Genomic DNA, 27,222 nt, shown 5'->3' with positions numbered 1-27,222 from the left:
TCCCTCCCCCATCTCTCTCTCTCTCTCTCTCTCTCTCTAGAAAGCTGGGAACTGCAGAAAGTATAGATTTTTATGTTTAACTGTAGGTTGTGTAAATTACACAACAATTAGTCTTGAGTGCATTCGTAGTTAGACGCAGTGTGCAGTTGTCAGCAGTCTGGACGCTGCAGCAGAGGAGTATGGAATTAGAAAAGCCGAGAAAAAGCATACGGTAGCTCCCTTGCTGAAATGCTCTTCCCTTTAGATCTTTATGAGAAGCTGTATTTTAGTCAAAACATACCTGAAATACAGTATGTTATGGTTCATGTTGGGTTTAAAGCGAGCAAACATTGTGGGGTGGCATAAGGGCATTCTGAAATATGTATAATGTCTCTGTGTCTGTTTGCAGTCGGAGATTGGCTTCGGAAAGCTGGAGACCTACGTGAAGCTGGACAAACTGGGAGAGGTATGGAGCTCCCTGATCCCCCTCACGCTTCCTATTTCACTACATTACATTATTGGCATTTAGCAGACGCTCTTATCCAGAGCGGTGTACAGTTGATTAGACTAAGCAGGAGACAATCCTCCCCTGGAGCAATGCAGGGTTAAGGGCCTTGCTCAAGGGCCCAACGGCTGTGCGGATCTTATTGTGGCTACACCAGTCATTTACCTTAACCACTACACTACAGGCCGCCCATTATTTCCCACTAGTTCTGTCTGTCAGGTTCTTTGTTTGATTTTATGTTTGTGAATGAGTGGGCTTACCACTACATGATTTGCTTGTGTATGCCGAGATACAGTTATTTGAATATTCTATCATGGGATTACCATCATCTAAGCGTCTAAGATTGAGAAAACTAAGGGGAAAAAATAAATAAATAAATTGTTTATAGTATTAATGTTCTTGCTTGCAAGTCTGGTGAAATGAGATCCCTTTTGTTCTGAGTCCTTATTTGCTCTGCCATTTCATACCGCTCTTGGAGGAAAAACTTTAGATTCGATGCGTGTGTGTGTCAGAGAGAGAGGGAGGAAGACTTGGGTAGTGGGTAATGCCCATACCTTGTCCCTTCCAGGGGACGTATGCCACTGTGTATAAAGGCCGCAGCAAGCTGACAGACAACCTGGTGGCCCTGAAAGAGATCCGTCTGGAGCACGAGGAGGGGGCTCCCTGCACTGCCATCCGAGAGGGTGAGTCCCGCTGCGTCAGGAGGCGTGGGGTTCCTCAAAGCGCGGGAGTAACGAGCGTCTCCTCTCCCTCCCCTCCTGCAGTGTCCCTGCTGAAGGACCTGAAGCACGCCAACATCGTGACTCTGCACGACATCATCCACACACAGAAGTCCCTCACGCTGGTGTTCGAGTACCTGGTGAGTCACACTGAGGAGGAGCGCATCTGAGGGAAGCACCCCTCCCACCGCATATTCTCCCTCTCCTCCACCATCTGCCACCAAGGACAGCACCCGCAACACTGACAGCACCCGCAACACTGACAGCACCCGCAACACTGACAGCACCCGCAACACTGACAGCTGATAGCACCCGCAATACTGACAGCACCCGCAGAACTGACAGCAACCGCAACACTGACAGGACCCACAACACTGACAGCACCCGCAACAGACAACTGACAGCACCCGCAACACTGATAGCACCCGCAACACTGATAGCACCCGCAACACTGACAAGAACCCACAGCACTGACAGCACCCGCAGCACTGACAGCACCCGCAGCACTGATAGAACCCGCAGAACTGACAGAACCCGCAATACTGACAGCTGACAGCACCCGCAACACTGACAGCATCCGCAATTCTGACAGCACCAGGGGGTGTATCACAGAGCAGGATTACTGAGTCACCTGGAAAGTTCACTGAGTAAAACCCGGAACCCTTCCAAAACTAATAACAACTGCACTTATCCTGCTAACATTGTAATCCTACGTGATATACCCCCCCAGGATCACTGTCAGTATCCACACCACAAACTGTACCTGCAGCAATAATCCTGCTCCATCCCCCACCAACACTCTCTGAGCCTAGCCACACCTCCGTATGCTCGTGTTTACTGTTTGTGCTCGTTTTGTTCTTTATGTTTTTCATATTTTGAGTACCATGACAGATGGCGCGCTGACATTGTACTGTATCTCTCTCCCAGGATAAGGACCTGAAGCAGTATTTGGACGACTGCGGCAACTCAATCCACATGCACAACGTCAAGGTGAAGTCCGGAGCCACCGGCCTTTCTCTGAAATGTCGGGTGCTTTTCTCAGCTTGCTCCAGTGGGACACTATGAAAACAGCTGCCACCAAGAAGAGGCTTACTCTGTACTATACCCATCAGACTTAATTAGTAACAAACCTAACACACGTCTTTCAAATACGGTATTCCTGAGCCTCTCTCCTCTCTCCCCCTGTCAACCATGATCCCCCCCTCCCTCCATCCTTCTCTTACTGCCCCCTCTCTTCTCATTCTCTTCACCGATTGCTCTTCCCCTCCCTGACCCAGGGGTGTTAAACTAAATTCCCAGGATGGCGGTGTGTCCTGCAGGTTTTTGCTGGTTCCTTCAATTCAGATGCCAATTAACGCCCTGAGAACAAAGCGTGTGGAGTCATGAGTCAGTCGGTGAATTAAATGAACTGCTGGTGCTGAAAACACCCCGAAAACCAGCTGACGCTGTGCCCCCCCCAGGACTGGAGCTCTCTATATCCCCCCATCCCCCATTTCTCTACCCCACACCTCCCTCTTTCTTCTCCTCTCATCTCTCTCCCCTACTTCCTCTCATTTACTCCTAGTGCCCCCTCCTTCTCCCGGCATCTCTGCGGTCCCTCTCTCCTCCTGCAGTGCAGAGTTCTTACATCTTTTTTTCCTCTCTTTCTTCAGCTCTTCCTGTTCCAGCTGCTGCGTGGGCTGAACTACTGCCACAGGCGGAAAGTCCTCCACCGGGACCTCAAACCCCAGAACCTGCTCATCAATGACCGCGGGGAGCTCAAACTGGCCGACTTCGGTCAGTAGTGTCCCCACCTGTGACGTCTGTCTGAGTCTGTCTGTCACTTCCCTCTGTCAGCTGTACTGTCAGTGTTGCTGTACGGTCAGTGATGCTGTATGGTCAGTGTTTCTGTACTGTCAGTGTTGTCAGTGTTGCTGTACTGTCAATGTTGTCAGTGGTGCTGTACTGTACAGTCAGTGTTGCTGTACTGTCAGTGTTGTCAGTGATGCTGTACGGTCAGTGTTGTCAGTGTTGCTGTACGGTCAGTGTTGTCAGTGATGCTGTAATGTCAGTGTTGTCAGTGGTGCTGTACTGTCAGTGTTGTCAGTGTTGCTGTACTGTACAGTCAGTGTTGCTGTACTGTCAGTGTTGTCAGTGATGCTGTACGGTCAGTGTTGTCAGTGGTGCTGTACTGTCAGTGTTGTCAGTGTTGCTGTACTGTACAGTCAGTGTTGCTGTACTGTCAGTGTTGTCAGTGTTGCTTTGTTGCTTTGTTGTACGTCGCTCTGGATAAGAGCGTCTGCCAAATGCCAATAATGTAATGTAATGTAATGTAATGCTGTATGGTCAGTGTTGTCAGTGTTGCTGTACTGTCAATGTTGTCAGTGTTGCTGTATTGTCAGTGTTGTTGCGATGTCAGTGTTGCTGTACTGTCAATGTTGTCAGTGTTGCTGTATTGTCAGTGTTGTTGTAATGTCAGTGTTGCTGTACTGTCAGAGCTGCTGGTGCTGTCACTGCTTACTTTGAACAGTTTTTAAGTTATTCTGCTCTTTGCTTTTGCCGGTTTTCTTTTATTGTGTGGGTGGAAATACAGCATTTACTCTGGATTGCTTTGAACTTTAGAAATATAACATTTGATTGCACATTTGAAATCGGTGATAAGCAGGTTACAACAAAATAGAGTACATTTGCTTTAAAAACATTTGTTTAAATGATGTATGTGTACAGTATAAAGTATACTGTATGATATGTAGGTCCAACCATGCTTTTCATTTGGGTGGCAAACAGAGTTTTGATGGGTTGAACTGGTTGAAAATAAATTTTTGAAGCTTTTTTATATAACGTATGTTATAGCAACACTATATATTATGACGTGCTATGTCTCTCTCAGGTCTGGCCCGGGCCAAGTCTATTCCCACGAAGACGTACTCTAATGAGGTGGTGACGCTATGGTACCGCCCCCCTGATATTTTACTAGGCAGTACGGACTACTCCACCCAGATAGACATGTGGTAAGTCTGCACATCATCTTTTATTTTGGTATTACAGGGTTTTACAAACCATGTTTATAGGGGTAAAATATAAGCCACGCTGCAATTAACATAGTAATAGCTATATATTTTTAAATGTCTTATACAATAGGGTACTCACTGACTGGACCGTTCTCCCTGTAACGCAGCTGAGAGGGTTTAGGTTATGTGTTATGAATTTCAGCCTGCATTGATGAGTGAGTGGGCTGCAGGGTTCTAAGGCTAAGCTCTTGAACCCGGGAATCGTTCTCGCTGGACGATTGAAACGTGTATTTTTAAATGCAGCTGAGGTTTATTGATTTGTCATGTGGATTAGCATGTTTTGTTAAGATTATTTGGAGTTATTCTGTGAGGAATTTGAGTCTTAACATAAAGCTAATGTTGTTTTTTGTTGAATTAATAAGTAAGTAGAAAGCCCTTTTTATAACTGCTTGTGTTTATCAAAAATGTTAATTAAATCCTGAATTCTGATGTGCTGTGGTAGATATAACGGGGTTGGCCTTTTTTTAAAATTATTTTTTTATTATTTTTTTTTGTTGCTAAATTCTATCTGGTGTTCTAGAACTTCATTGCTTTCAATTACAATAATGTTTATATCAGCATTAGAATGTTCAGTTAAGAACATTCTAATGTCATATTTGTGATCTCACACCTTAAAGGGCGAAAGGTGATCTCAGTCAGTCCTGCCCTCTCTCTTCCAGGGGGGTAGGGTGCATCTTTTACGAGATGTCCACCGGCCGGCCTCTCTTCCCCGGCTCCACAGTGGAAGAGGAGCTGCACTTTATCTTCAAACTGCTGGGTAGGGCCACGCTCGGCACAGAGCGGAGCGGAGAAGGGTAGTTCTGCCACTGCTTAAGATCAGAGGCTTGGGGGGAGGTCTGGAGGAAACGTCCACCGAGAGAACATTTCCTGAATGGCATGCAGTAAATCATGAAGTGGTTTGGAGATTGTGATTGCAGACTGGGGGGTTTGGGGGGGGGGGGGGATGAGTTGTCTTTGTTATCTTAACGCCCCCAATTGCTTTCAGGGGAGTGCAGGCCTCTTTCAGTTCGGTATTTAATACTGTGAATAAATTCCATCCACCCATCCATTTTCTAAATGGCTTATCACTGGTAAGGGTTACAGGCCTATCCCAGGATGCAGTGCATATGAAAGGCAGGAATACACCCTGGACAGTACTAATCCATTGCAGGTCACAGTGAATATATGTCAAACTGATTCGGAGCTGAACTAAAAGGCTTCAGACGAACATCTGGGGCTTCAAACAGGGAGAGTTTCAGAAGCAGTTGTAGGTCTGTTCCTATCCAGCTTTCAATATATCTCCCAATTGCAGTGTCACTCCTTCCCAAGACTGCAATATATTTAAGCAGTATCACACTCAAGGTCATTCTGTTTTATTGTATATCAGCACGGCTGGGATTCGGTCTTAGACATTTGCCCTACAGCCTTGTGCCGAAGATAATCACAGCCGTTGTGATATACAGTGAAAATGGCACAGCCTCAAATGTGATACTGCTTTTATACTGCAGTTCTACTGGCCTTCAAGCTATGAATCAAGTAATAACTGCAAGAACAAATCAGGAATTTGCTCCAACACATATTTTGTTGCTTCAGGATTCTGTTTAAAAAAATAAATATTGATATATATTAAGTATAAATAATATATATTAATATATTAACATATATATACAGTACTGTGCAAAAGTCTTAGGCACCTGTATAACATTCTGTACAGATGAGATTTTCAAAAAGAATTCAATGAAATGAATTTGCCAGAATAGTTAAAAACTGAATCAAATCAATATTTTTTGTGACCACCCTCCGGCATTAAAACTGCATCACTTCTCTGAGATGGCCAACGCTGTCCTGCAGTTCTATAAGACAATCAGCAGGGAGGTTGTTCCAAGCATGTTGGAGAACTTGCCATAGTTCTTCTGCAGAATATGGTTGGCTCCTTGCTTCTGATCTCAGACAGCCTTGATCTGCACAATACTGTGTATATGTGTATATATATCAATTACAATTTAAACAATGCAGAGTGATTTGTTGTACTACTGTGTATTTGCACTCATGGAATGCCTCTTCAATCAAAGTACTTGACTGGAATAACTGTGTATAAAACTAAATTAGTCGCAATAAAGAAAATTGTTAGCAAGAACAGTCCTTTTCTAGTGAAAGCAGGTCTAACATATTTATTCCTCCCTGAATGTTAGCAAATGCTTACCGAGTCTGACCTCCAAACACAACAAAGGATCAATTAGTATCAATTACACTGTGTTAACTATTTTTAAACAAGGCTTGTTAGACATCCTGACATTATTAAATTATTTAGGTTGCATCTTCACTGCGGTAGTTTTAAAAGAGACGGAGCCCAATCCATCACAACTGCTATTCTAAGCTTAGAGACATATTTCAAGGTAGGAGTTCAAAGGAATCAAAGCAATATTGATGTTTCCTAGCATTATAATTTCATTGCCCTTAATTCCTTGGATGCTTTTAATTTTATTACTGCAGTGGGTGGGACGGACAGGACAGCAGGGCACGTAAATAAACAACCTTTTAATCAGTGGAATAATGAATGCTGCCCTGACCTTTGCTGAGTATTGTGGTTCTCTTTATTTGATGAGTACGTTTCTAGCAGAGTGTGATATGAGATATCGGCATGTGTTTTTAAGATTGCATTATTGAATTAATTAATAACTTCATGAGATGAAAAGGGTAACATTAAAAATTAGCGACTAGCTGCCCTGATCTCACAAGGATTCACTGTGGCTTCCAATTGATTTGTGTAGTCCTTGTAGACTTAAAATCTTATTTCTATTACTTTTTTTGCTAAATAAGATGAATACTTATTTTACTAGTTACTGCTGATAAGTTAATACTTTCTAGTTAACAATGTTACAAGACACACTATTTAAGACAGACATTATTGCTGTGAAGACTTAATTCCCTGCAAAACATGCCAGATCTTCTCCAGAGTGAAACAACAGATATTTGGAAAATGATGTTGTAAGTTACAAATAATATAAAAATATATAAGGCATTGAAAGTGTTTTTGATTATATTATTGATGGCCAGACAAACTGTCAGAAATTGATTTTAAGTTCCCAAATGTGCTGAATAGTCTCTGCCTGGGTCTTTTCAGGTACACCTACAGAAGAAACTTGGCCTGGAATCACCTCAAATGAGGAATTCATCTCCTACAACTACCCCCGCTATAGACCCGACTGTCTGCAAAACCACACGCCCAGGTATTCCTGACACATTTCTCTGTGCTGAGTCAATGGGAAACTCTGCATAGCTGTGTTTGTACAGGCAATTTCACTGTACTGCTGTGAGAAGTTCTCTGAGCTGTGTGTGTGTGTGTGTGTGTGTGTGTGTGTGTGTGTGTGTGTGTGCTGCATCTTTTCTCTCAGACTGGACAGTGAAGGGGTGGATCTGCTGTCCAAGCTATTGCAGGTGAGACCCTGTTCTGCAGTGCGGCCATTACACACAAACTGGTCCACAAGCTCCCTCTCTCTTTCAACTCACTGCTGAAAAGGGAGGGAAAGGGAAATGCTGTTACAAGTCCCTGATGAGAGCTATTCAGAGATAATTCTCTGTTCCTCTTCAAGATCTATCTGTTCTGTAACCTGTGTTTGTAAAAGTTCTAATTAACTGTCCTGTTTGTGCTTGGGATTGAGTTTGAGGGAAAGAAGCGCATCTCTGCAGAGGAGGCCATGAAACACCCCTACTTCCACAGCCTAGGGGACCGAGTGATCACACTGCCAGACAGTGAGTCTCACACTCACACTCAGCCTCACTCGCCTCACACACACGCACACACACACACACACACACACACACACACACACTATCACACACACTCTCTCTCACACACACACACACACACACTATCACACACACTCCCTCACATACACACACGTACTATCACACACACACACACTATCACACATACTCCCTCACATACACACACGTACTATCACACACACTCTCTCACACACATGCGCACACACACACACACTCACACTCAGCCTCACTCACCTCACACACACACACACACACTCTCTCACACACACACACACACACACACACACACACGCACTATCACACACACTCTCTCACATACTCACACTCAGTATGTGTGTGTGAGGGAGTATGACTGAGTGTGAGTATGTGAGAGAGTGTGTGTGATAGTGCGTGTGTGTGTGTGTGTGTGTGATAGTATGTGTGTGTGAGGGAGTATGACTATCACACTATCACACACACTCACACACACACACACACACATACTATTACAATATCACACACACAGTCACATACTCTCTCACATACTCACACTCAGGCTTAGTCCCTCACACACACACATATTATCACACTATCACACACACACACACACCATCTCACACACACAGTCACACTCCCCTCACACATACACACACTGTCACACACTCACACATACACACATACTCACATGCGCGCACACACAGGCATGCATAAAGGCTAACAAAGAATAAACAAACCGAGAGACAGATGTGCAGTATACACAGTTCCAGTATGTTGTCTCCCTTTTCTCTCACCTCAAAAGTGTGAAAATGAAATTCTCTTTTTTTTCTTTCTTTCTTTTTTCAGCTACTTCTATATTTGCACTTCAAGACATTCAGCTGGAGAAGGAGCCAGGAATACGAACCAGCTCCCTGTCTGATTCAGGTGAGAGGCAGCCATATGCCACACACTCAGAGCAGCTATAAATTACTGCACGGAAATACCTAATTATATTCTCATCTCACCATATTTCAGTCAGGTCCCATCATGTACAAACATACAGTCAGTTTAAATGAAGCACATAATAAAATATCTTAATCCTGTAGTTCTCCATGGCCCATAACACATGAGAATTGTTCACTTCAATATAAATTCAATTTAACTGTGTTTGTATAGCACTTTTTACAGAGGCATTCCCTGGGGGGGACAGAAACGCTAAAACAGTGCCGAGAAATAACTCCCCCAATGGGAGGAAATTTCAGGAGGAACCCGAAACGTTTTCAGGCCCTCAGGGTCTCCCGGTGTCTGTTCCTCCGCAGATTCTCAATGGATCGGCTGCTGTAATCATTGTGCTTAGAGGTCAAATTGCAGTCGTTAATAATGGATGTGATTGAATTTATCCCTGAAAGGCGCCTATAAACACCAAACCCTCCTTTTCTCTGGAATGAAATAGAGACAGAAGCGCCCACAACAGCACAGCCGAGACAAGGAGCAAAGCACCTCAATCTCCTGCCATTGAACCTCTTACCACTTTCCTAAGCTGCCTGATTCTCAATCTCTCCCCTGTCTACCCCCACCCTCCCCCGCCCCCCGCCCATGTTTTCACTTCGACCTCTCTTGCTTTCTTCTTTTCCTTTCTTCCGCTGTCTCTTGCTCCGCCCTGCCTCTCTCACTCTGCTCCTCTTCTCCGGTTCCCCCCTTCTCTGCGGTCAGCGGTGGTGAGGGCAGGTACAGGATGTGGAGTTGTGACTGAGGTACCGTGACACACGCATGTCAGCAGCACTGACACGCCGCTGGCCTGTCCAACCCGCTCCTGGCTGTGCTGCTCTGGCTCTGAGGCCTGGGATCAGTCTAACTGCATTGTCCTCCCGGGTGTGGAAGCTCTGGGTTCAGAAGGTAAAAAGTCCGCCCCAGTCTTTTGTTCCAACCGGCTGGATTTACTAATTAGTGTAATTATTCACCCAGGAAGTAGGCTGGAAGTACTCCGAATGAGTTTATGGGTGGACTTTTACTTTCTGGCCTCTGGACTTTCTGACCCCTGGAATTTCCTACTTGAAATGGGAATTTTGAGTGTTTTGTCAGTTACTTTTTGTCAGTTACTGTTACAAATGCTGTTGCGTGAAAAACGAAATTCATTACTGATAGGGACCTACTTGTTTTGGGATTTAATGAATTTTGAATGTTGAAAAAATAAATGCTGTTCTCAGAATTACACTGAATTATCAAACATGGCCGCTAAATAAATAAACAGGAAAATATCTGTGTGGGTCTATTAGAGACATTAAATATTTAGTTTCTGCTTTGATGTAGTCATGAAAATGTGCGACATTAATTGTGACATTTATTGTGTCAACTGTGCGTCTGCCAAAGAAGTAATTAAATTGCCTATCCAGTAGGTTACATGGAAGGTTCAACATGACATTTACCCGAAGACCGTGTCATGGAAAATCATCAGGGATAAGGACTACATATCGAAGACTCCAACTGAAATGTTGAACCTGCATAGTGCTGGCAGTTATTCCAATAACCTGCCCACTGCTACTGAAAGAGCACAGTAATTTTTAGGCCTTAGTCAAACACAAAGTCTTTGCTTTGGCACAGAAAATAACTATCATAAATACATGTTACAGAATTAGCTAATTCCATTTGACTTTATTTTACTTCAATTTAACCTGTATTTGTACAGGAATTCCTGTTCCGATATCAGATGTCTTCTACAAGGGAGACTGGGCTAGGAGAGCAACTCAAATACAGAGAGCATTGTATGCATTTTTGTACTTTTTTCGAGGTGCATTTGAATTTTGTATAATTGGCTGACGTTTCAATGGGTAGAGTATGTGTTTTCTCAGTCTATTACCAAAAATAGAAGGCGTCTGTATTTCGTATCTGCAGTTTTATCAGCACCTGCAGTGAGTGGGTGCAACTGTGCATACATATGCTGTAATTTAATAAATAACAGGTGTAGTACAATGATTGAAAATAGATAAAATATTGCTTTATGTACAGCAATCATGAAATGATACATTTGGTACATTTGTTAGGTCCCAATTCCCTGGTTATTTAATGTTACGAGAACAAAGCACAAAGCAGTGAGACTGAATCCAGGCCTGGTCTGTTTCTGAGCTGTTGCTTTGGTAACCCCGGCAGCTCCTGTGCTGGTTTGCTAATGCGCTGCTTTATGGGTATTTGTGTGTGCACTTTAAGTTTAACTTCTGCGTCACTGTGTTCCAGAGCTCTTACAGAGATGCCTAAGGTTCCGGCAGTCCTTAGGTACAATGTGTTCCCTTGCTTACCTCACAAAGGAGACCATGACCTTTCACCTCTTGTCCTCTGAACTCTCCTGTGTGTACGAACTGTGCAGCCCTGTTCCCCTTTGACCTTTAAAAAGATAACCATTCCAAAACTGATCATTCTGGCTGTTGACATTTAAGTGGTGTCATTTAAGGTGTTAATGGCCTTTACTACCACTACACATAATAGTTTTTATTTTATTTTATTTTTACATCAACACCTTTGTACTGTATATTTAATGGTTGTGTTTGAGATTTTTTTATATACATCTTCATGTTATTTTACATCCAGGTGCATAATAAAAATGTGTAGGGCATGTTCTGCTGAATGTCCACCCAAGTGCTGATATTAATCTCTGTCATTGTTATAGACATCAGCAATAAAGATCAGTGTTGTGACACTGTTGTGTCTTTAAAATGCACATGGGTGAACAATCATGTTTAAATACAAATTTGTGGTCATAGCTGAAAGAATGCACCGTTGCTCATTGATTGTAATGTATAGGCCAACCACACATGCGTAAGCCCACATCCATGAATGGTTACTTCTTTTATTTGTTAAAGTGGCCCTTCCTTAAGTGACCCCTCCCCTGTGTGGTTTGGCCGGACCAAGGGCTGCAGTCGGACATGCCTGCAGTGCAGGTTGCAGAAGGAAGGCCCCCCCTTCCATTAGTCTGTGGCAGTATTATGGCCAGGAAGGCTGCTGATTTAGAGGGAGCTACTGGAAGCTTGTATCTTTTACAGTGAGGTAGTGAGGTTGCTTTGAACTATGACAAACCAAGGAATATAGGTTTACTACTCTCAGGTTGAATGTACAGTCTAGATCACCTACAGAAAATATGAGGAGAACAAAAGAAACTTCAAAAAGCCTATATGATCCATTCATCAGTGGTGGACAAAGTACACAAAATCCTGTACACTCAAGTAACATTTTGCCAAGGGATTTCTACATTTACTCATGTACAGGATTTGTGTACTTCATCATTATGCAGTAAAACAAACAAACAAACAAAAAAAATCAAGTCCATAAGGCTGACAAGTACTGTTTGCTACCAACATAAAGAAGTCAAACAATTGAAAATAAAATAAGTATGTTAAGAGCCTCTTTTTTTTAAAATCTTTTTTTTTCTTTTCCCTCAGGTACCATAACACACATACCATAATGATCCCATTCAAGATATTTTAATGATACTGTCGCACTTCTTTTGTATTGTTCACCTCATTCTAATTACTTCACATGGATTTTAGATTTGTCTTTACGTTAACATTAAGGGAGAAAGATGTGGTAGAAAACATCAAGTCTCAGAGTATACTAGGTAGTCTAACAACTCATACATATTAAAATATTGGGGGGTGACACCCGGTTCCACATCTTAGGTGCAGGAGCATCGACTACAGCCTCATTTTCATTCTCCAGTGGAGAGCACAGGAGAGCCTGATGTGTGTAGACCGGCAGCCAATCACAATCCCCCATATTGGCCGTGATTCCCTCCACTGTGTGTGCTTTATGCGTGTGCCTCATCGTAGTGTTCATCATCATCTCATTTGTCAGCTTGATTGTCTCGGTGATGACGTCAGGACCTGACGGTCTCCCTGCTTCCCTGCTCTACTCCTTACTCCTCTCAGTGTGTGTGGTGAAGTCTTTGCATGTGACTGAGTCTGAACAGCCAATCAGAACTGTTCATGGATACGATCAGCCAATCAGAACTGTTATTGGAAGTGAACAGCCAATCAGAACTGTTATTGGAACTGAACAGCCCATTATAACTGCTAATGGAACTGAACAACCAATCAGAACTGTTGACCCCCTGTTGCCGTGTGTCTCCACAGTGAACAGCATATCCCGACGGCAGAGCCTGCTCTTCTGAGAGGAAGAAAAAGAAGAATAGAGCCAGAGAGAGCAAGAAGCTGACAGACATTTCCGCATGTGATGAAGGGATACATATTTAATTTTTCTCTCCTTTTTTTGACATTATAATTTTTTTCATTTTTCAATTGTGTTAAGGGTCCTGTGGTAATTTCATGTGGGGGGGGGGGGGGGTCCTAGCTGTTTACATTTGAGATGAGGTTGAGGGTGGGGGTTTTACAGCAATATTCACCACCCTTTCCCATGCACCATATACAGGTTTACCATGACAATCGCACACTTTTACCATCCTTTTCCCCAATGTTTACCGCTGATGCTAAAAGGCTAAAAGCCCCATTTTATTAATAAGAGAGTAGACTGTGAGACTGTGTTACTTGAGGGTTAGGTCCAAATGTGATATACCTGCCTAATACAGGTATACAGAAGGTAAGATGGAAATAAACATTTGCCAGTGTGTTAGAGACATTAATGAGTAAGGGCTTATATCATGTTATTATTGAGTGGGTTGAAGCATTGATTTGGACTTAGATGACTCAGTAATTATTGATGTAGGTTGCGCAATAGCCCCACTACACTGGGAATAGGTTGCGCTGGCAAGGTTATATAAAGCAGTTATATAAAACAAATAAAATGCAATAATAACAATAATAATAATCAAACAGAGTAGTGGAGATCAGGGTCAAATTTGGAGGAAAAAGATGGTGAAAAATCACGCAGGTACTGTTGAGATGTGAATGTCTTGGAGGGACTCTTCCTCAAATTAGTCTTCCTAAGTCCCTTCTCCATCGGACACCATTTCTCCTTGTACATCCCTCTACACATTGAAAACCATAGCAAAGTGTGCATGTGTACCAGCTGAATGCAATTTATTCCACTGCAGGTTTTTGGCACAACTCCCTTATTCATATTATTAATGAAAGTATTAATTAACTGCCACTTAACTGACCACCACAATTTCAGATGTAAATTTGAAATTGTTTGGAGGAGATTTTGGAGAATAACATACAGAGACAAGTCTCGGTGTCATTCACAGTGACCCCCTCCACTGACCTACAGTATAAATGTTTACAGTCAGGCTGTGCCACATACCTGCTCTGGAATAATTGTAAAGGCACTTTTCTCGAAGTGTACAAAGGCCAGTTTCTCCCTTCAAGCTCCTGTGTTGTCAGCATCGGTACGATTCATGCTGAACCAAAATCAGTCCGTCAAAAGACTAGGTACAAGTTTTTGCCTTTTTTGATCCCTGTGTGATGAAAGGACCTGTGTAAAGGGACCTGCGCTTTTGGAGTAAATGGATAGCCTCTCATTCTTATGGCAGTACAATCTTAGGAATTACCTATGAGTCCTGAGATGGTGGGTTGCTTCCAGGATCGGAAAATACCAGCTATTGTGGATCATACTGTTGGAAAAATAATGTTTGATGGATGCTGTTGGGTGATGGAACAGAATCAGAATGACAATGGAATGAATCGGTGTATGAAATCTGTTGACGTCAAAGTGAAATGCAGAACAATCCATCCCATTCAAGATGCTAATTACTGAGGCATGTGTCTCAGGACTTACAATAACATTTTGATAACATGGAGTCTGTAACCAGTTACGAGCAGGGTGTTGTGAATTTTTACATTTTATTTGGATTATCCCAATTGTTTTCTTTTTTAGGAATTGGTTGGACTGGTTGTGACCCACAGAAAGGAGATACTGGAAGTTAAAATGGTAACATGACTGATCTGTCTCTCATTGTTCAAAGTGGGCAAATGCAAGAAGCATGGGATGGATATATTGTGGAAGAATCTGGTACAATGTAAATAGCCTGAGTATGCTCCTACAGTGCAATGAGAGGGCCTCTTCGATATGGTGTAAAGATATGAGAGTAACATTGTGTTGTTATACTTATCATTGATGATAATATTGTTATTTTTTTATTTTTTAAGAAGAAAAACAGTTGCTTAATCATAGGAAACCTGTTTGGTATAGATATTTGGTTTTTTGATGTTTGTTAGATTCTTCTTCTTCTTTTGAAGGTGACCTTGGCAGGGCTAATATGGCTGTTTGTGGCTGTTAATGTGGCCTCCTGCTCCACTACGCAATAACTGACTGTGTTTATACCTTACATTTTTCAAATTTCCCAGTGGATTATAATTGTGTGACAGTTTGTTATGGCAAGTATGGATCTACACAAAAACCGCCAAGGTCCGCTGTACTGGCGCAGTCTGGAAGCTGAAATTATTGCCCATTTTTCTCTTTTGTACTGGATTCAATTTCTGAAATTTTGATATCAGAATTTATGCTAACTTTATTCTTCGTCTGGGGTGGCATTATATGTCAACTACGTAGAAACAATAATGTAAAACCTCTAAAATACAGTTATCATTTATGCAGGATTTATTTTCTTGAACAATGTGTTTCCTTAAAGGTGAATATCTAAACTGAGATCTGATGATTTATTAAAATATTAGCATTTTTATTACTGTTTCATCAGTTTAGGTTCACCAGTGAGCAAATGGTTAAAGAGAAGAAAAAGGACAATAATATTTTCTGTAGTGCATCTGTAGTGTGTCTTTTTTTAAATTACCTCTTCATTTGATGCATTATTTGCTTTCAACCCATTTTGTTGCATAGTTTTGTTGTGTGTGTGTGTGTGTGTGTGTGTGCGTGTGTGTGTGTGTGTGTGTGTGTGGGGGGGGGGGGGGGGGGGGGGCACGTGTACATGTGCATGTAACAGAGAGAGAATTAGATGGTGGTCTCAAATATACCTGTATACCATATACCTGTATATGTGTGTGAGTGTGTATGAGAGAGAGCATCAGCCAAACAGTTGAAAACCAGAAGCATCCCAAAAAGCAATATCTGATGTAAATGCACATTCAATTTCACAGATAATAGACATCTGACATACGTTGTACACTCTATCTGAGGTGCAGTTAAATTGAAAAGGAAGGGCTGAGGGTTATGTTTAAAATAACATTGTGTAAGTATTTATATAGTCTTTGGCATGGATGTACAGCTGGATGTACCAACAACTTTAAAAAAAAATGTGCATTCTAAATACTAAAAATGAGTATACGGGGTGTTATATACTGATGTTCAATCCACTCCGATCAAATATGGCTACACTATTTCACAATGTCCCTTTTCTCTGATATTGCAGTAGAGTTTATATTTTTAATGTTTCTTTTCCATTTGATGGTAATGGTACAATGAAGTTGGAATTTATGAATTTGAATCACTGTGTTAGTGTTCTCCTCTGAACAGCACTTACTAGGTCAGGGCTGCCCAACCCCATCCTGGAGATCTAGTGTACTATATACTGTAGGTTTTCACTCCAAGCCTAACAAAGCACATCTCATTCAACAGCTAGAGCAGGGATGCCCAATCTTGTTCCTCGAGATCTAACATTCACTCCAGTTCCTGGAGATCTACCGTCCTGTAGGTTTTCACTGCAACCCTAAGAAAAGCACACCTCATTCCACAGCTATAGCTGGGCTGCCCAACACTGTTTTTGGAGATCTACTGTCCTGTAGGTTTTCACTCCAACCCTAACAAAGCACACTCCATTCAACATATAGAGATCTCATTAGCAGAATAAGGTGTGCCAAATTCTGGTTGAAATTAAAACCTACAGGACCAATCTCCAAGCTGCCCAACCATGGTTGGACTAGGTGGCTACAGTAACATGGACTCAGAAATGGACCCCACTGAGGATGAGATCTGCTTCTAGCTGAACACAAAGAGCTATTTACAATGCACCGTCCTGGTATTCATGTTTAAGGGGGAGGAAACACAATTGTTGACGATACAAACATAACTTATTTTCATTCATTTATGGAGGAGGTAATGCAAGGCACTCTGCTGATTTCACATGCTGCTGCTAACCATCAGAAACCATTGAGTCACTCATCACCATATGTGTAGAAAACATGTTTTTTTCAAATAACTTCTCATGGAGCCAGTTTCTAATTTTCTGTATCTACTATTACTTGTTTCATTGATCCTGGGCAGTGATTGAGAAGGGCAGGCATCAAAACAGTTTGTATTGTTATTAATTGGACAATCCATGTAGCAATGGATAACATGTCTTCATTTTCTCTTCCCAGAATTCTTTAATTTATCTGGCATATATATTAAATAAGTTCACCAGTACCATAGCTTGGACCAGAGTGTAATCTAAATGCATGTTGGATGGCTATTGGACTCAGTTTAAATCAATTATTTGACAGTATTGTACATACTTTCGATATGTAACCAACTGCTTACAAAAATGGCAGGCACCCCTGTTTAGGCATACATTGGTCACATTTAGGAAAATGTGTTCCTCTTAGTGTTGTATCAACGGCTGTGAGGATTTTTCTCATCAAAATGCCAGGTTATTTTAATCGTACAAGCACATTTTGTATTGGAAAACTTCAGCCAACATCAGTACTCATCATTCTGGTAAGAAGCCTGAGTCATACTTTTCAGTGACTTTGTATCTGTGTCATTACATATAAATATTATATGAATATAGGTAATGAAATGACCACATAATGCATTCACATATAGTTATACCGGTATAATGCACAGCATAGTAAAGTTACAACTGATTAATGAAGAGAGGCTGCTTCTTTTCAAACTGTTTTGGAATCTGAAAACAATCCAGTGCTGCCTCAAAATATAATCTGTCAAATTCCTGAATCAATATGTTACTGTGAAATGAAAAAAGCCTCAGTGCCCAGTCTGAAAAATATCATTGCCATCATAATTAAGCCAAAGTCTGAAGTTGGGGGGAATTCATTTGTTTTATAAAATTGCATTTAATTTTTTTAATCTTTGTTATTGTCATGACAGATTCTGTTTCTCATGTAACCATTTCCAATTCACAAACAATGTTTAAACAATTTACATTTTCAGGATATTTATTTAAAAGTGAATTAAATATTTTACATGTTATAATAATGGATATTTATAGCTGTGAATAAAAAGATCAATATAAATATGAATAGAGTTTCCTTCAGTTCAATGTATATTGAGCAGCAACTTTATGTTTTTTGGCTGCCATTGGCTTTTGCAACCGTCTGATACCAAAGTTATCTGCAAGCTTGCATGGTATATAATTCTTCCACATTTTGCTCAAAAGCAATTTGCTAGCTATGTATTTCTTATTAACTGGTCCATTTCTTTCAAGTTGCTGCAAAATATAGATTACTGTATTGTGCCCAAATACTTGTGGAATCCAAGTATGAAAACAATATTTTCATTATTCTTGAATATATAAATGCTGTAAAAAATATAATGTTGTTTTATTCAATGTATTCCAAATATATCGTTCAATAAAACAATGCAAATTTCTCAAGATTCTTCATTTATTTTAGGTGCAGTGTTGGCTCACTTTTCTGTGTGGAGTTTGCTGTATCCATGTTGGTTTCCCCAGCATCCTCCTATTGTCCAAAAGCATGCAGGTTAGGATGTTTGGGGAGTCTAAAGCGTCCTTTGGGTATGAATCTGTGAGTGAACGGTGTGTGGGCCCTGCGATGAATTAGTAATCTGTTCAAGATGTATTCCTGTCTTTCACCCAGTGTATGCTGGGATAGGCTCCAGCCTCCCCAAGAAATGGTTTAGACAGTGGTTGGATGTAGAATATCAACTGTATCTGGCTCTGCTGCAGTTTCTGTGAAAGGTGAGGCATTTGTCTGGTCACATGTCATGTATCTCATTCTAGGAGAATAATCTTAATCACTCATATGATACTACTAACAATGCCATATCATATGCAACTTTCCTAAAAGCATAAAAGCATAAAATACCCCACTCTGGAGAATAAGCAAATGCACTTGTCTTTTAATTTTAAAAAATCCATGTTACTAAAAACAGTTGTTTATTCTCATAAACTGTGTTTAGGAACCAAATCACTACATCTATAATAAAATATCGCGGGAAAACCAGATAAAACTGGTGGCAGTAAACCTGAGATTTAAGAGATCGACCATCTGGAGGAGGACAATGGAGGCTATCGATTATCTCCGCTATTGGCTAGTTTTCCTTCCGCACGTTGAGTTCATAGACATACATAAGAGTTTTCCAGTCTTGCTTATTTTCAAAATGGATGCGCCCTTAACAGCACGTGAACTCTTCACAAAGGCTGTGAAAGCTGTTTTGGAAACATGGCCAGTGCTGCAAGTATGTTTACGATTTTAAAACATACATCAGATATACATCTCTCGTACATTGTTGCAGAGTGCAAGTTGACAGCAGCCAGCTGCTGTTGCTACCTAACTCAGTTAAGATATGCTAGTTGGCTAGTCGTGCATAATCGTTGTTCTGTTAGCTAATATATTGAAACTATTATCAGCTGTGTGAGTTTTTAAAAAATATAAATATCGTTATTGACTGCTCCATGGAGCAACCTTTAGCTAAACTATTGGATAGCTAGGTAGTCAAATTCAAAACAACTTCGCTAACTAGCTAACGTTAGCAAACTGCACTGCCTGTCTAGTTATTTTGGCAATGTTCGACAGCTTAGCCAGCAGTTTGAACAAGTTGTCTAATATTTTTTGCGAATAGGCTATGTAACTAACCTCGCTATTTAGCAAGCTTGTATGGACCTCCAAACAAACGGTGATTTTTCATGAATTATTTCTAGCTTGCTAGCTAGCTAGTAGCTAATGAAAGACAAAGTTGTCACATCACGTAGTCTAGCTAACACTTGTATAGTCAAGATGGCTAACGTTAGCTGCTTAAGGCGAAACGGCATTCAATACTACACGAAGTACGTTCGCATATGCAAAGCAATTTTGCAGTAATTCATTTTAACTTACAATTTACATGCTTATTTGTTTCTCTCGTCGTAGATCGCAGTGGATAATGGATTCGGTGGGATTTACAGTCAGCAAAAAGCAGACTGGATGGTTGATGCTGTACAGCAGTACTTCCATGAAAATGGTTAGTAACTGTTAACTGTCAGCTATGGGGTAATTCTATGTGAACTCAACACACGTTTGGACCGCATGTGTCCAAAAAATGTAGGTGTTTTCTCAATTGGATTTCAAGATTTGTATATAGTTTGAATATAGAGTTAAATGGGAACAATTTCTCTGCAACATTATAGAAACTTGTTCCTTTTCTTGCTGTGATCATGAATCAGGACAAGTCTAAGACTGCTTAGCTGGGTTTTCACACCTTAGGGTCCATTGCCTTTCTACTTTGCCTCCCATAGCCTGTTCTCCTCTGATTCACTGGTTCTCTACTGTTTGTATTTGCTGCATTTCCTCAAGGTAATGAAACACCAGTGTGCCCCTCCTGCCCTGCCCCTACTTTTTCTTTTTTTTATCCTATTTTACTGGTTAAGACCCATTGACATTAACACCTTGTTTGCAAGGGACATCTGCCCAACTAGCACTGTGAAGTATCCTCTCAGATTAGGCGCACAAAAGTGCAGCATTAAGCAACAGACATCGTATCAGAAATCATGAAACACTAATCATTATGGACTATGAATGTGTTTCTCTTGATTTGCTCTGCTAAGACCTGATGGCAGTAATTCAATGGTGTGTAGCGTTGTGTGAAAAATAATTTTGACTGTAAATCTGTTGGATTTTAATGGTAACACAGGGCTTTTTTGTTTTTAGCTAACTTGCAGCAGGATGAAGTGGAGGATTTCCTTGCAGACTTGATGAACAATGAGTTTGACACTGTGGTTGACGATGGCAGTTTGCCTCAGGTGAACTTCTTCTCCTCTCCTGTGTTAAATATTGATGGGCCTGGATGTTACACAGTACCTGTCTTTTAGTTTCCAGAAAGCCATTATCTTCAGTTGTCATCCATTACACAAACTATGGAATTTTGCAGCCTCTAAATAATCTCCACATTCATCTGCACAGCTAGAGTAGCTGTGTTCATACTTTTTCAGTCACATAAGCGCACATCCACTGTAACTGATGGATGTGTGTGGTAAAGTCCAATGCACACGCATCCATCACACAATATCCTGCATTTATCACTTAGCGTGGTATTGCCCATCAAATCTTGTTTTTGGCACATTCGTCACCTTTGAGCTAATGCATCCATTGTTCATCAGGTGGCGTTGCAAGTGAGTCAGTTCTTCAGGCAGTGTGAACAAGGGAAGTTGTCAGAGGTCGAAGGTCAGATCGGCAAGCTGTCACAGAAGAAGGCTACTGGGAGGGCCAGGGCAACACCAGTGCAAACCCCTGCCAATGAGGAAGAGGAAGATGAGAGCGACGGAGTGGAAGAGGAGGGTGCAGAGGTACCTAAAATACACCTGTACACATGGTTTATTAACTGAGAAAATGCATGGGATTGATATGTATGTATGAATGAATGAAATTATGTTGTTTGTCAAAGCCTTAAAAGTAAACTACCTCAGTTAACTGAAGGTGGGTTCTTCACTCCCGACTTATATATATATTTTGGAATTCACAGGCTATGGACTGTGAAGAAGGGACAGAGGCAAAATCCTCAACCAAGTCACCCAAAGCGAAAGACCCCCCTCCCCCACCTAGCACAGACACGGATGCTGATGGTTGGACAGTGGTGCGCAGGAAGAAGTGACTGGCCTTGTTAAAGTGAAAGAGGAAGAGGACGAGGAGTGTGAGGAAGCACTTGGGACATGCTTGCTGAACTGGCTGAATGCTGGTAGACACGCACATTACCTATCTAAGGTATAGGTCTGTGTGTGTGCCTTCATCCACACCGTTAGCCCAGGATTATGTGGGCCTCAAGAACTCCTTTTCTCTTTTTTAATGAATGAACTGCGTACTGTTTTTCAAAAAGGAATAAGCGGATGTTGATAACCAAGACTTGATGTCAACCAGTTCTGTGTCAAGCACATCTATATTTATTCAGCATTTAATGTGGTTTGTATTTTCTTTGTACTGTTTGGATTGTTTTGCTAAATATTGTAAGATACAATAGACTCATTCTATAATATGAAACTTGCGCAATGATCAGCATTTACAGTGTTTGTATTTGCCAGTTATATGCAGAAAAAGTCATATTAAAAGGAGAAACGATTTTTGTAAGGCATTCACCTTAAATAGCGATATTTCAAAAAGCCAGACTTGATGTTTTTACTTTTGACCACGATCCATGAAAATAATGACTTTATAACATAAGGAATTTTGTTTCACTTGGCTTAGTCAACATCTACTAGTAACAAAAAGTACCAATGTTCAGTGTGGGAGTATTAAACTGCTTTATTTGAGCTTATTGGTTCTTCATTAATTAATTCTTCATTAAGGATTCAATAATTTTCTTATCTGAATCCGAATTGAAACTCGGAGTTTTCACAAAAAATAGACTTTTTTCATTGAAATTACAAGAGACCGAACAGCTAACTTCTAAACCTAACCTTAATTCCAGTCAAACCAGTGAACTATGGTTGGGCTGGATTATATGTATTTAATATATATATGAAATATAATTGAAATCATTACAGACTACAAACAAAATGTCCTAATGGTGGAAAAAAATGTCAGTCATCCAAATCAAACTCTACCTCTTCAACATAACCTAATGTTGCCTCAACCCCTAACACTTACCATTTTTCTAACCATAACTCTACCCCTGTTTTATTCCAGCACCAGGGGAGAACTTGGGGAGAACCAGGGGATGTGTGTGTTTTCAATTCAAGTCGATTAAGAATGATCTAAATCTGGATACAATACCTTTTATAAAAATGTATGTTTTAGGGTTCTGATTAGGCTTCTGCTCGGGTTAGGGTTTGGAAAATGGTGAGTATTGCAGTTGATGCATGATTGGTGTTGTGTTCAGGAGCTTGGAAAAATCTTAGGACATCTGGTTGTCTTTAATTTTGGACGATGACATTTTTTCCACTATTGCTTTTCATTCAGTAAAATAAGTGACTGCAGGCATATTAATGTGCCTTTTTTTCTGACTTGATATTTTAGTTGTTCATACATTTCATTGATAGAAATAAAATTTCAGAACTCAGAACATAGGGTTAGAATTAAGTTTTAGGGATCAAATTATTTGATATATGATAATAAAATTATCAGTATTGAGGCAAGATTTTTGTGTTCAGAATCGTGGCAGGTTGGGACAAAGGTTAGCCTGATTGTGGATAAAACTTTTAGGATGTAATAAGCCTTCATAAAGTGATCACTGACTTTATATCCATGCCCTTTCAGTGAAATTCTTCTTTCTTTAAAATAAAATAAAATTTTCATCGATTATATTTTCATCAATTTATTGGCATGGTTATCTGGGTACTTTGCAGAATTTCATTCTAAATTGAGAAGTCAAAACTTTCACATTGTTGGCAGATAAATCCAGAAGTATACGGAAACAACCATGGAAACTGGTTGAGGTATAGTCAACCAGTAGCTAAGATTAAATATGCAGATAAAAGTTTTTATCCTGCAACTATCTTAGTTGCGACACATTACAGTATTTTTGTGTTCAGGGGTCCAGTAAGTTTGGAAATATTATTGCTACATGTAGTAGTAGTAGTTAAGTGGATTAGTTAAATGGCTAACTGTCAGGTTCCTAGATGCATCATATTAGTTTATGTGTACTAAAGTGTTGCATATTCAACCAGGTGATTGCTAAGGTGGAAATATTCTGATCAAAATGAAACTTTATGTTCTTCAAAGGTATAATCAGCCTACATATTTACAAAATATTGAATTGATACTCAAATGCTGTTTTCAAACAGGACCTCAATTTACAGGAATGTATACATGTCACATCAGAAATCCATTAAAATGCATGTTTAAAAAAGGGCATTAAATTACAAATGTTTTTTCAGTAGATAGGTCATCTGGTTTTTGTATTTTTTATATTATGTACATTACTGTGCAAAAGTCTTAGGCACCTGTATTACATTCTGTACGGATAAGATTCTTTCAAAAAATAATTCAATTAAATAACTACTATATATCGTAGTAATTTGGCAGAATAGTTGACTGAATCAAATCAATATTTTTTGTGACCACCCTTCAGCGTTAAAACTGCATCACTTCTCTGAGATGGCCTACGCTGTCCTCCAGTTCTATAAGACAATCGGCAGGGAGGTTGTTCCAAGCATTATGGAGAACTTGCCACAGTTCTTCTGCAGACTTTGGTTGGCTCCTTGCTTCTGATCTCAGACAGCCTTCATCAAGTTTTTATGTAAAAAGCAGTCAATTGCTTACAGTAATATGTTACTTTTTTTATTAAATACAAAAATGATTTTTGATTTACGTATATATAAATGTTCCTGTGAATTGAGGTCCTGTTCGAACTGATGAAAACATGCTAAGGCATTGGAGTATTAACTCAATTCTTTGAACATAAACTTGTGGCTGTTCTTAACCAATATATTTAGCTACTAGTATTTATTTACAATACACCAAGTGGCGCTGATGTAGGAAGCCATCAAAATGTGTTTTATTGTGAAATAAGGTTCTCTTTGAAATGATCAAAACATGGCAAGACATTTTTACAGAATTAGGCCTATTATACCCTTTGAACTATATTTTGATCTGAAACTGTCCACCATACCAACTACTTGGTTGAATATGCAACACCTTTTGGCATTTTATAATTTAAATTTTATATTATTGATTTCACTTCATTGTCCTTGTTGCTGTTCTTAACCAAAATATATTCTAGTCTTTTGATAGCCATATACTAAGTGGTGCTGATGTAGTTAGCCATCTAATATTGGAAAAAAAGGCCACTTGGCACAATTTTGCATTTTTGAATGACCATAACTTTTTTATGAGCAGCATTATGAGAATTTGAGTAGAAAATAATTTGAAAGTAGAAAATTGTGTCTGAGTATAAGTTTTTTCCCTGCCATAATGACATTTTACATTTACATTTTTGTCATTTGGCAGACGCTTTTAATCCAAAGCGACTTACAAGTGCATAGGTTCTACCACAAGTCAAAGCATCACATCCAGAACTAGGAAAATACACATGGAATGCTGTTCTAAGCGTATAGTCGTCATCATAAATGCAATTTTTTTTTTTTTTTTGGGGGGGGGTTAGACAAGGATAGGGATATCAGAAAGGGGCGGGGGAAATCAGGAGGGAGGACTAAGGTAGAGTTTGAAAAGGTGTGTTTTGAGTCTGCGTCGAAATAGGGGGAGGGATTCTGCGGTCCTGACAGATATGATGCTCCAAAATAGGCACACAGCCCAATATCCACTCCTGAGTGACTTATGTGCCACCCCTCTTTTTTAAACAGCCAATATCTTGAGTTTTGCATGTTCTCTATTGAATAGATAAAGAACATTTTCAGAAAGTTTGAGCAAAATTGGAGCGATCACCCCCGCACCTCTGGTTGATTAGTGTTCAGCTAGGTTTACATTTAGAGAACAATGTTTTCTTTAAATACAGGCAGATATTTTTTCAGTGAAATATGTATTTCTGAATAAATGACTTTTTATTGGAAACATTTGATATTTCAGAGAACTTCAGAGGGTACAATTACTTAGGGTCAGGAATTAGGTTTTTGTTCAGGATTAGGTTTGGAAAAATGTGTCTCAGTGGAAAATGGCAAAATACATAAGACTATATGATTATTAAAAAAATTGGGAAGTATTGGAAAAAAAAACTAAAGTACAGTTTTGTTGCAGATTAATAGCAAATCATGTTTATGTAGCAACCATGTTGAAATACACAAATAATGTTTTTGAAGAAATATTTAATGAAAAATGAGTGAAGAATTAAAATAATTTCTTGATACAGATGTATAGGAAATCATGATTATTAAAATGTTTTTGTAGAAATGTTTGATGAAAAATGTAAGTGGAAAATGTTTGTTTATCTCTAAAATTGGAAAATATTTAGAAAAAAATGTAAATGCCATTTTTGATAGAGATGGATATAAAAATGCATGTTTATGTAAGAACCATGTTGAAATAAATGTATACAAATATTTTTGAATAAATGTTTGTTTCAGTGGAAAATGACAAAATAAAGTCGTATCTCCAAAATCTAGAAACATAACTTTTAATTCTTTTTTTTATTTGTATGTATACAAATGGATGTGGAATCATGTTTATCTAAAAACCATGTTGAAATAAATAAACAAAAATATTTATAAAAATTTGTATACAAATTGTTGCAGATGGATATTCATGTTTATGAAAGAACCATGTTGAAATACATGAAAGAAAATGGTTCTGAAGGAATTCTTGATGGAAAATTTCAGTGGAAAATACACTACGACACGACTACTCATCTGCAAAATGGGGAAATATATATTTTTTAATTAAAATGCCATTTCTTCATACATATGGAAGGGAAATCATGACTATTTACAACCACGTTGGAATAAAATTAATAAAAAATGTTTTTATAGAAATGTTTAATGAAAAATGTGTTTAATTGGAAAATGGTAAGATACAAACTTTGTCTAAGATGGGGAAGAATTGCAAAAAAAATTTAAAAGGCATTTTTATACAGATGCAGGGGAAATCATGTTTATTTACAACCATGTGGAAATAAATGTAGAAAAACATTTCTGAAGAAAAAAGAAAATTTCAGTGGAAAGTGGAAAAATACACAAGATTATGGTCTCAATTTTTTATTTTTTTTATTAAAATGATATTATGTATACAGATGAATGGGAAAATCAGGTTTATGGACAACCGTGTTTAAATAAATGAAACAAAAATGTTTTTTAAGAAATTGTTGATGAAAAATGTGTTTAAATGGAAAATTGCAAAATACAACATACTTTGTCCAAAATGGGGAAATATAAAAACAAAAATAATAATTGCCATTTTTTGATACAGATGGATGGGAAATCATGTTTATTTACAACCATGTTGAAATAACCTAATACGTTTTTCAATTAAAATGCTATTTTTTATACAGATAAATGGGAAATCATTAAAATAAATTAATACAAATAATAAATAAAAGATTTGGAAGAAATCTTTGCTGAAAAATGTTTAAAGTCATTCAAAGGTCATGCAAAAGTCAGGTCATGCAAAATACCAACAGTTTAAAATAGAAAAAATAAGTATTTCTGACATTCAGATGGATGAAAAATCATCAGTCAAGTCATGTTGAAAAATACAGTATACACTCATACTGCACATAAGATCACTCAATCTCAAGCAAAAATACATTTGTTGGT

The 27,222-nt window shown here is 39.4% G+C and overlaps 2 protein-coding genes across 6 annotated transcripts in view; both read left to right on the top strand.

Moving 5' to 3' along the window:
* Positions 1-14,733, top strand: part of cdk16 (cyclin dependent kinase 16) — a 31,765-nt gene extending 17,032 nt beyond the window's left edge. The window contains exons 6-18 of one of the 5 annotated variants that reach the window (XM_061256986.1): positions 389-445; positions 1,053-1,167; positions 1,249-1,343; positions 2,131-2,193; positions 2,856-2,979; positions 4,073-4,193; positions 4,913-5,010; positions 7,357-7,462; positions 7,628-7,670; positions 7,895-7,985; positions 8,844-8,921; positions 9,705-9,730; positions 13,097-14,733. In XM_061256986.1, the coding sequence (XP_061112970.1) occupies positions 389-445; positions 1,053-1,167; positions 1,249-1,343; positions 2,131-2,193; positions 2,856-2,979; positions 4,073-4,193; positions 4,913-5,010; positions 7,357-7,462; positions 7,628-7,670; positions 7,895-7,985; positions 8,844-8,921; positions 9,705-9,730; positions 13,097-13,099 (1,020 nt within the window). In that variant the 3' untranslated portion in view covers positions 13,100-14,733. Of the gene's footprint in view, positions 1-388; positions 446-1,052; positions 1,168-1,248; positions 1,344-2,130; positions 2,194-2,855; positions 2,980-4,072; positions 4,194-4,912; positions 5,011-7,356; positions 7,463-7,627; positions 7,671-7,894; positions 7,986-8,843; positions 8,922-9,429; positions 9,585-9,689; positions 9,731-13,096 lie in introns of those variants that run through there. The other 4 variants (XM_061256984.1, XM_061256985.1, XM_061256987.1 and 1 more) reach the window with 4 other exon arrangements.
* Positions 14,734-19,165: 4,432 nt separating this feature from the next.
* Positions 19,166-22,329, top strand: tsr2 (TSR2 ribosome maturation factor). The gene is made up of 5 exons (XM_061256873.1): positions 19,166-19,289; positions 19,961-20,051; positions 20,738-20,829; positions 21,187-21,372; positions 21,549-22,329. Exons 1-5 carry the CDS (start codon positions 19,212-19,214, stop codon positions 21,675-21,677), a joined length of 576 nt encoding a protein of 191 aa, XP_061112857.1. The 5' UTR covers positions 19,166-19,211; the 3' UTR covers positions 21,678-22,329.
* The last annotated feature ends 4,893 nt before the right edge of the window (positions 22,330-27,222 follow it).

Source organism: Conger conger, chromosome 10 (assembly GCF_963514075.1).
Source record: "Conger conger chromosome 10, fConCon1.1, whole genome shotgun sequence".
In the NCBI taxonomy this organism is placed as follows: Eukaryota; Metazoa; Chordata; class Actinopteri; order Anguilliformes; family Congridae; genus Conger; species Conger conger.
The sequence above is the reverse complement of the archived record's forward strand: the minus strand, read 5'-3'. Positions and strand labels throughout refer to the sequence as shown.

What these genes read in the sequence shown, in the direction of transcription:
- tsr2 (XM_061256873.1), top strand. Translation starts at nt 19,212, where the DNA reads ATGGATGCGCCCTTAACAGCACGTGAACTCTTCACAAAGGCTGTGAAA. An exon ending in ACGATGGCAGTTTGCCTCAG is followed by an intron (nt 20,830 to 21,186) that starts GTGAACTTCTTC and finishes ATTGTTCATCAG; the next exon opens with GTGGCGTTGCAAGTGAGTCA. An exon ending in TGGAAGAGGAGGGTGCAGAG is followed by an intron (nt 21,373 to 21,548) that starts GTACCTAAAATA and finishes TGGAATTCACAG; the next exon opens with GCTATGGACTGTGAAGAAGG.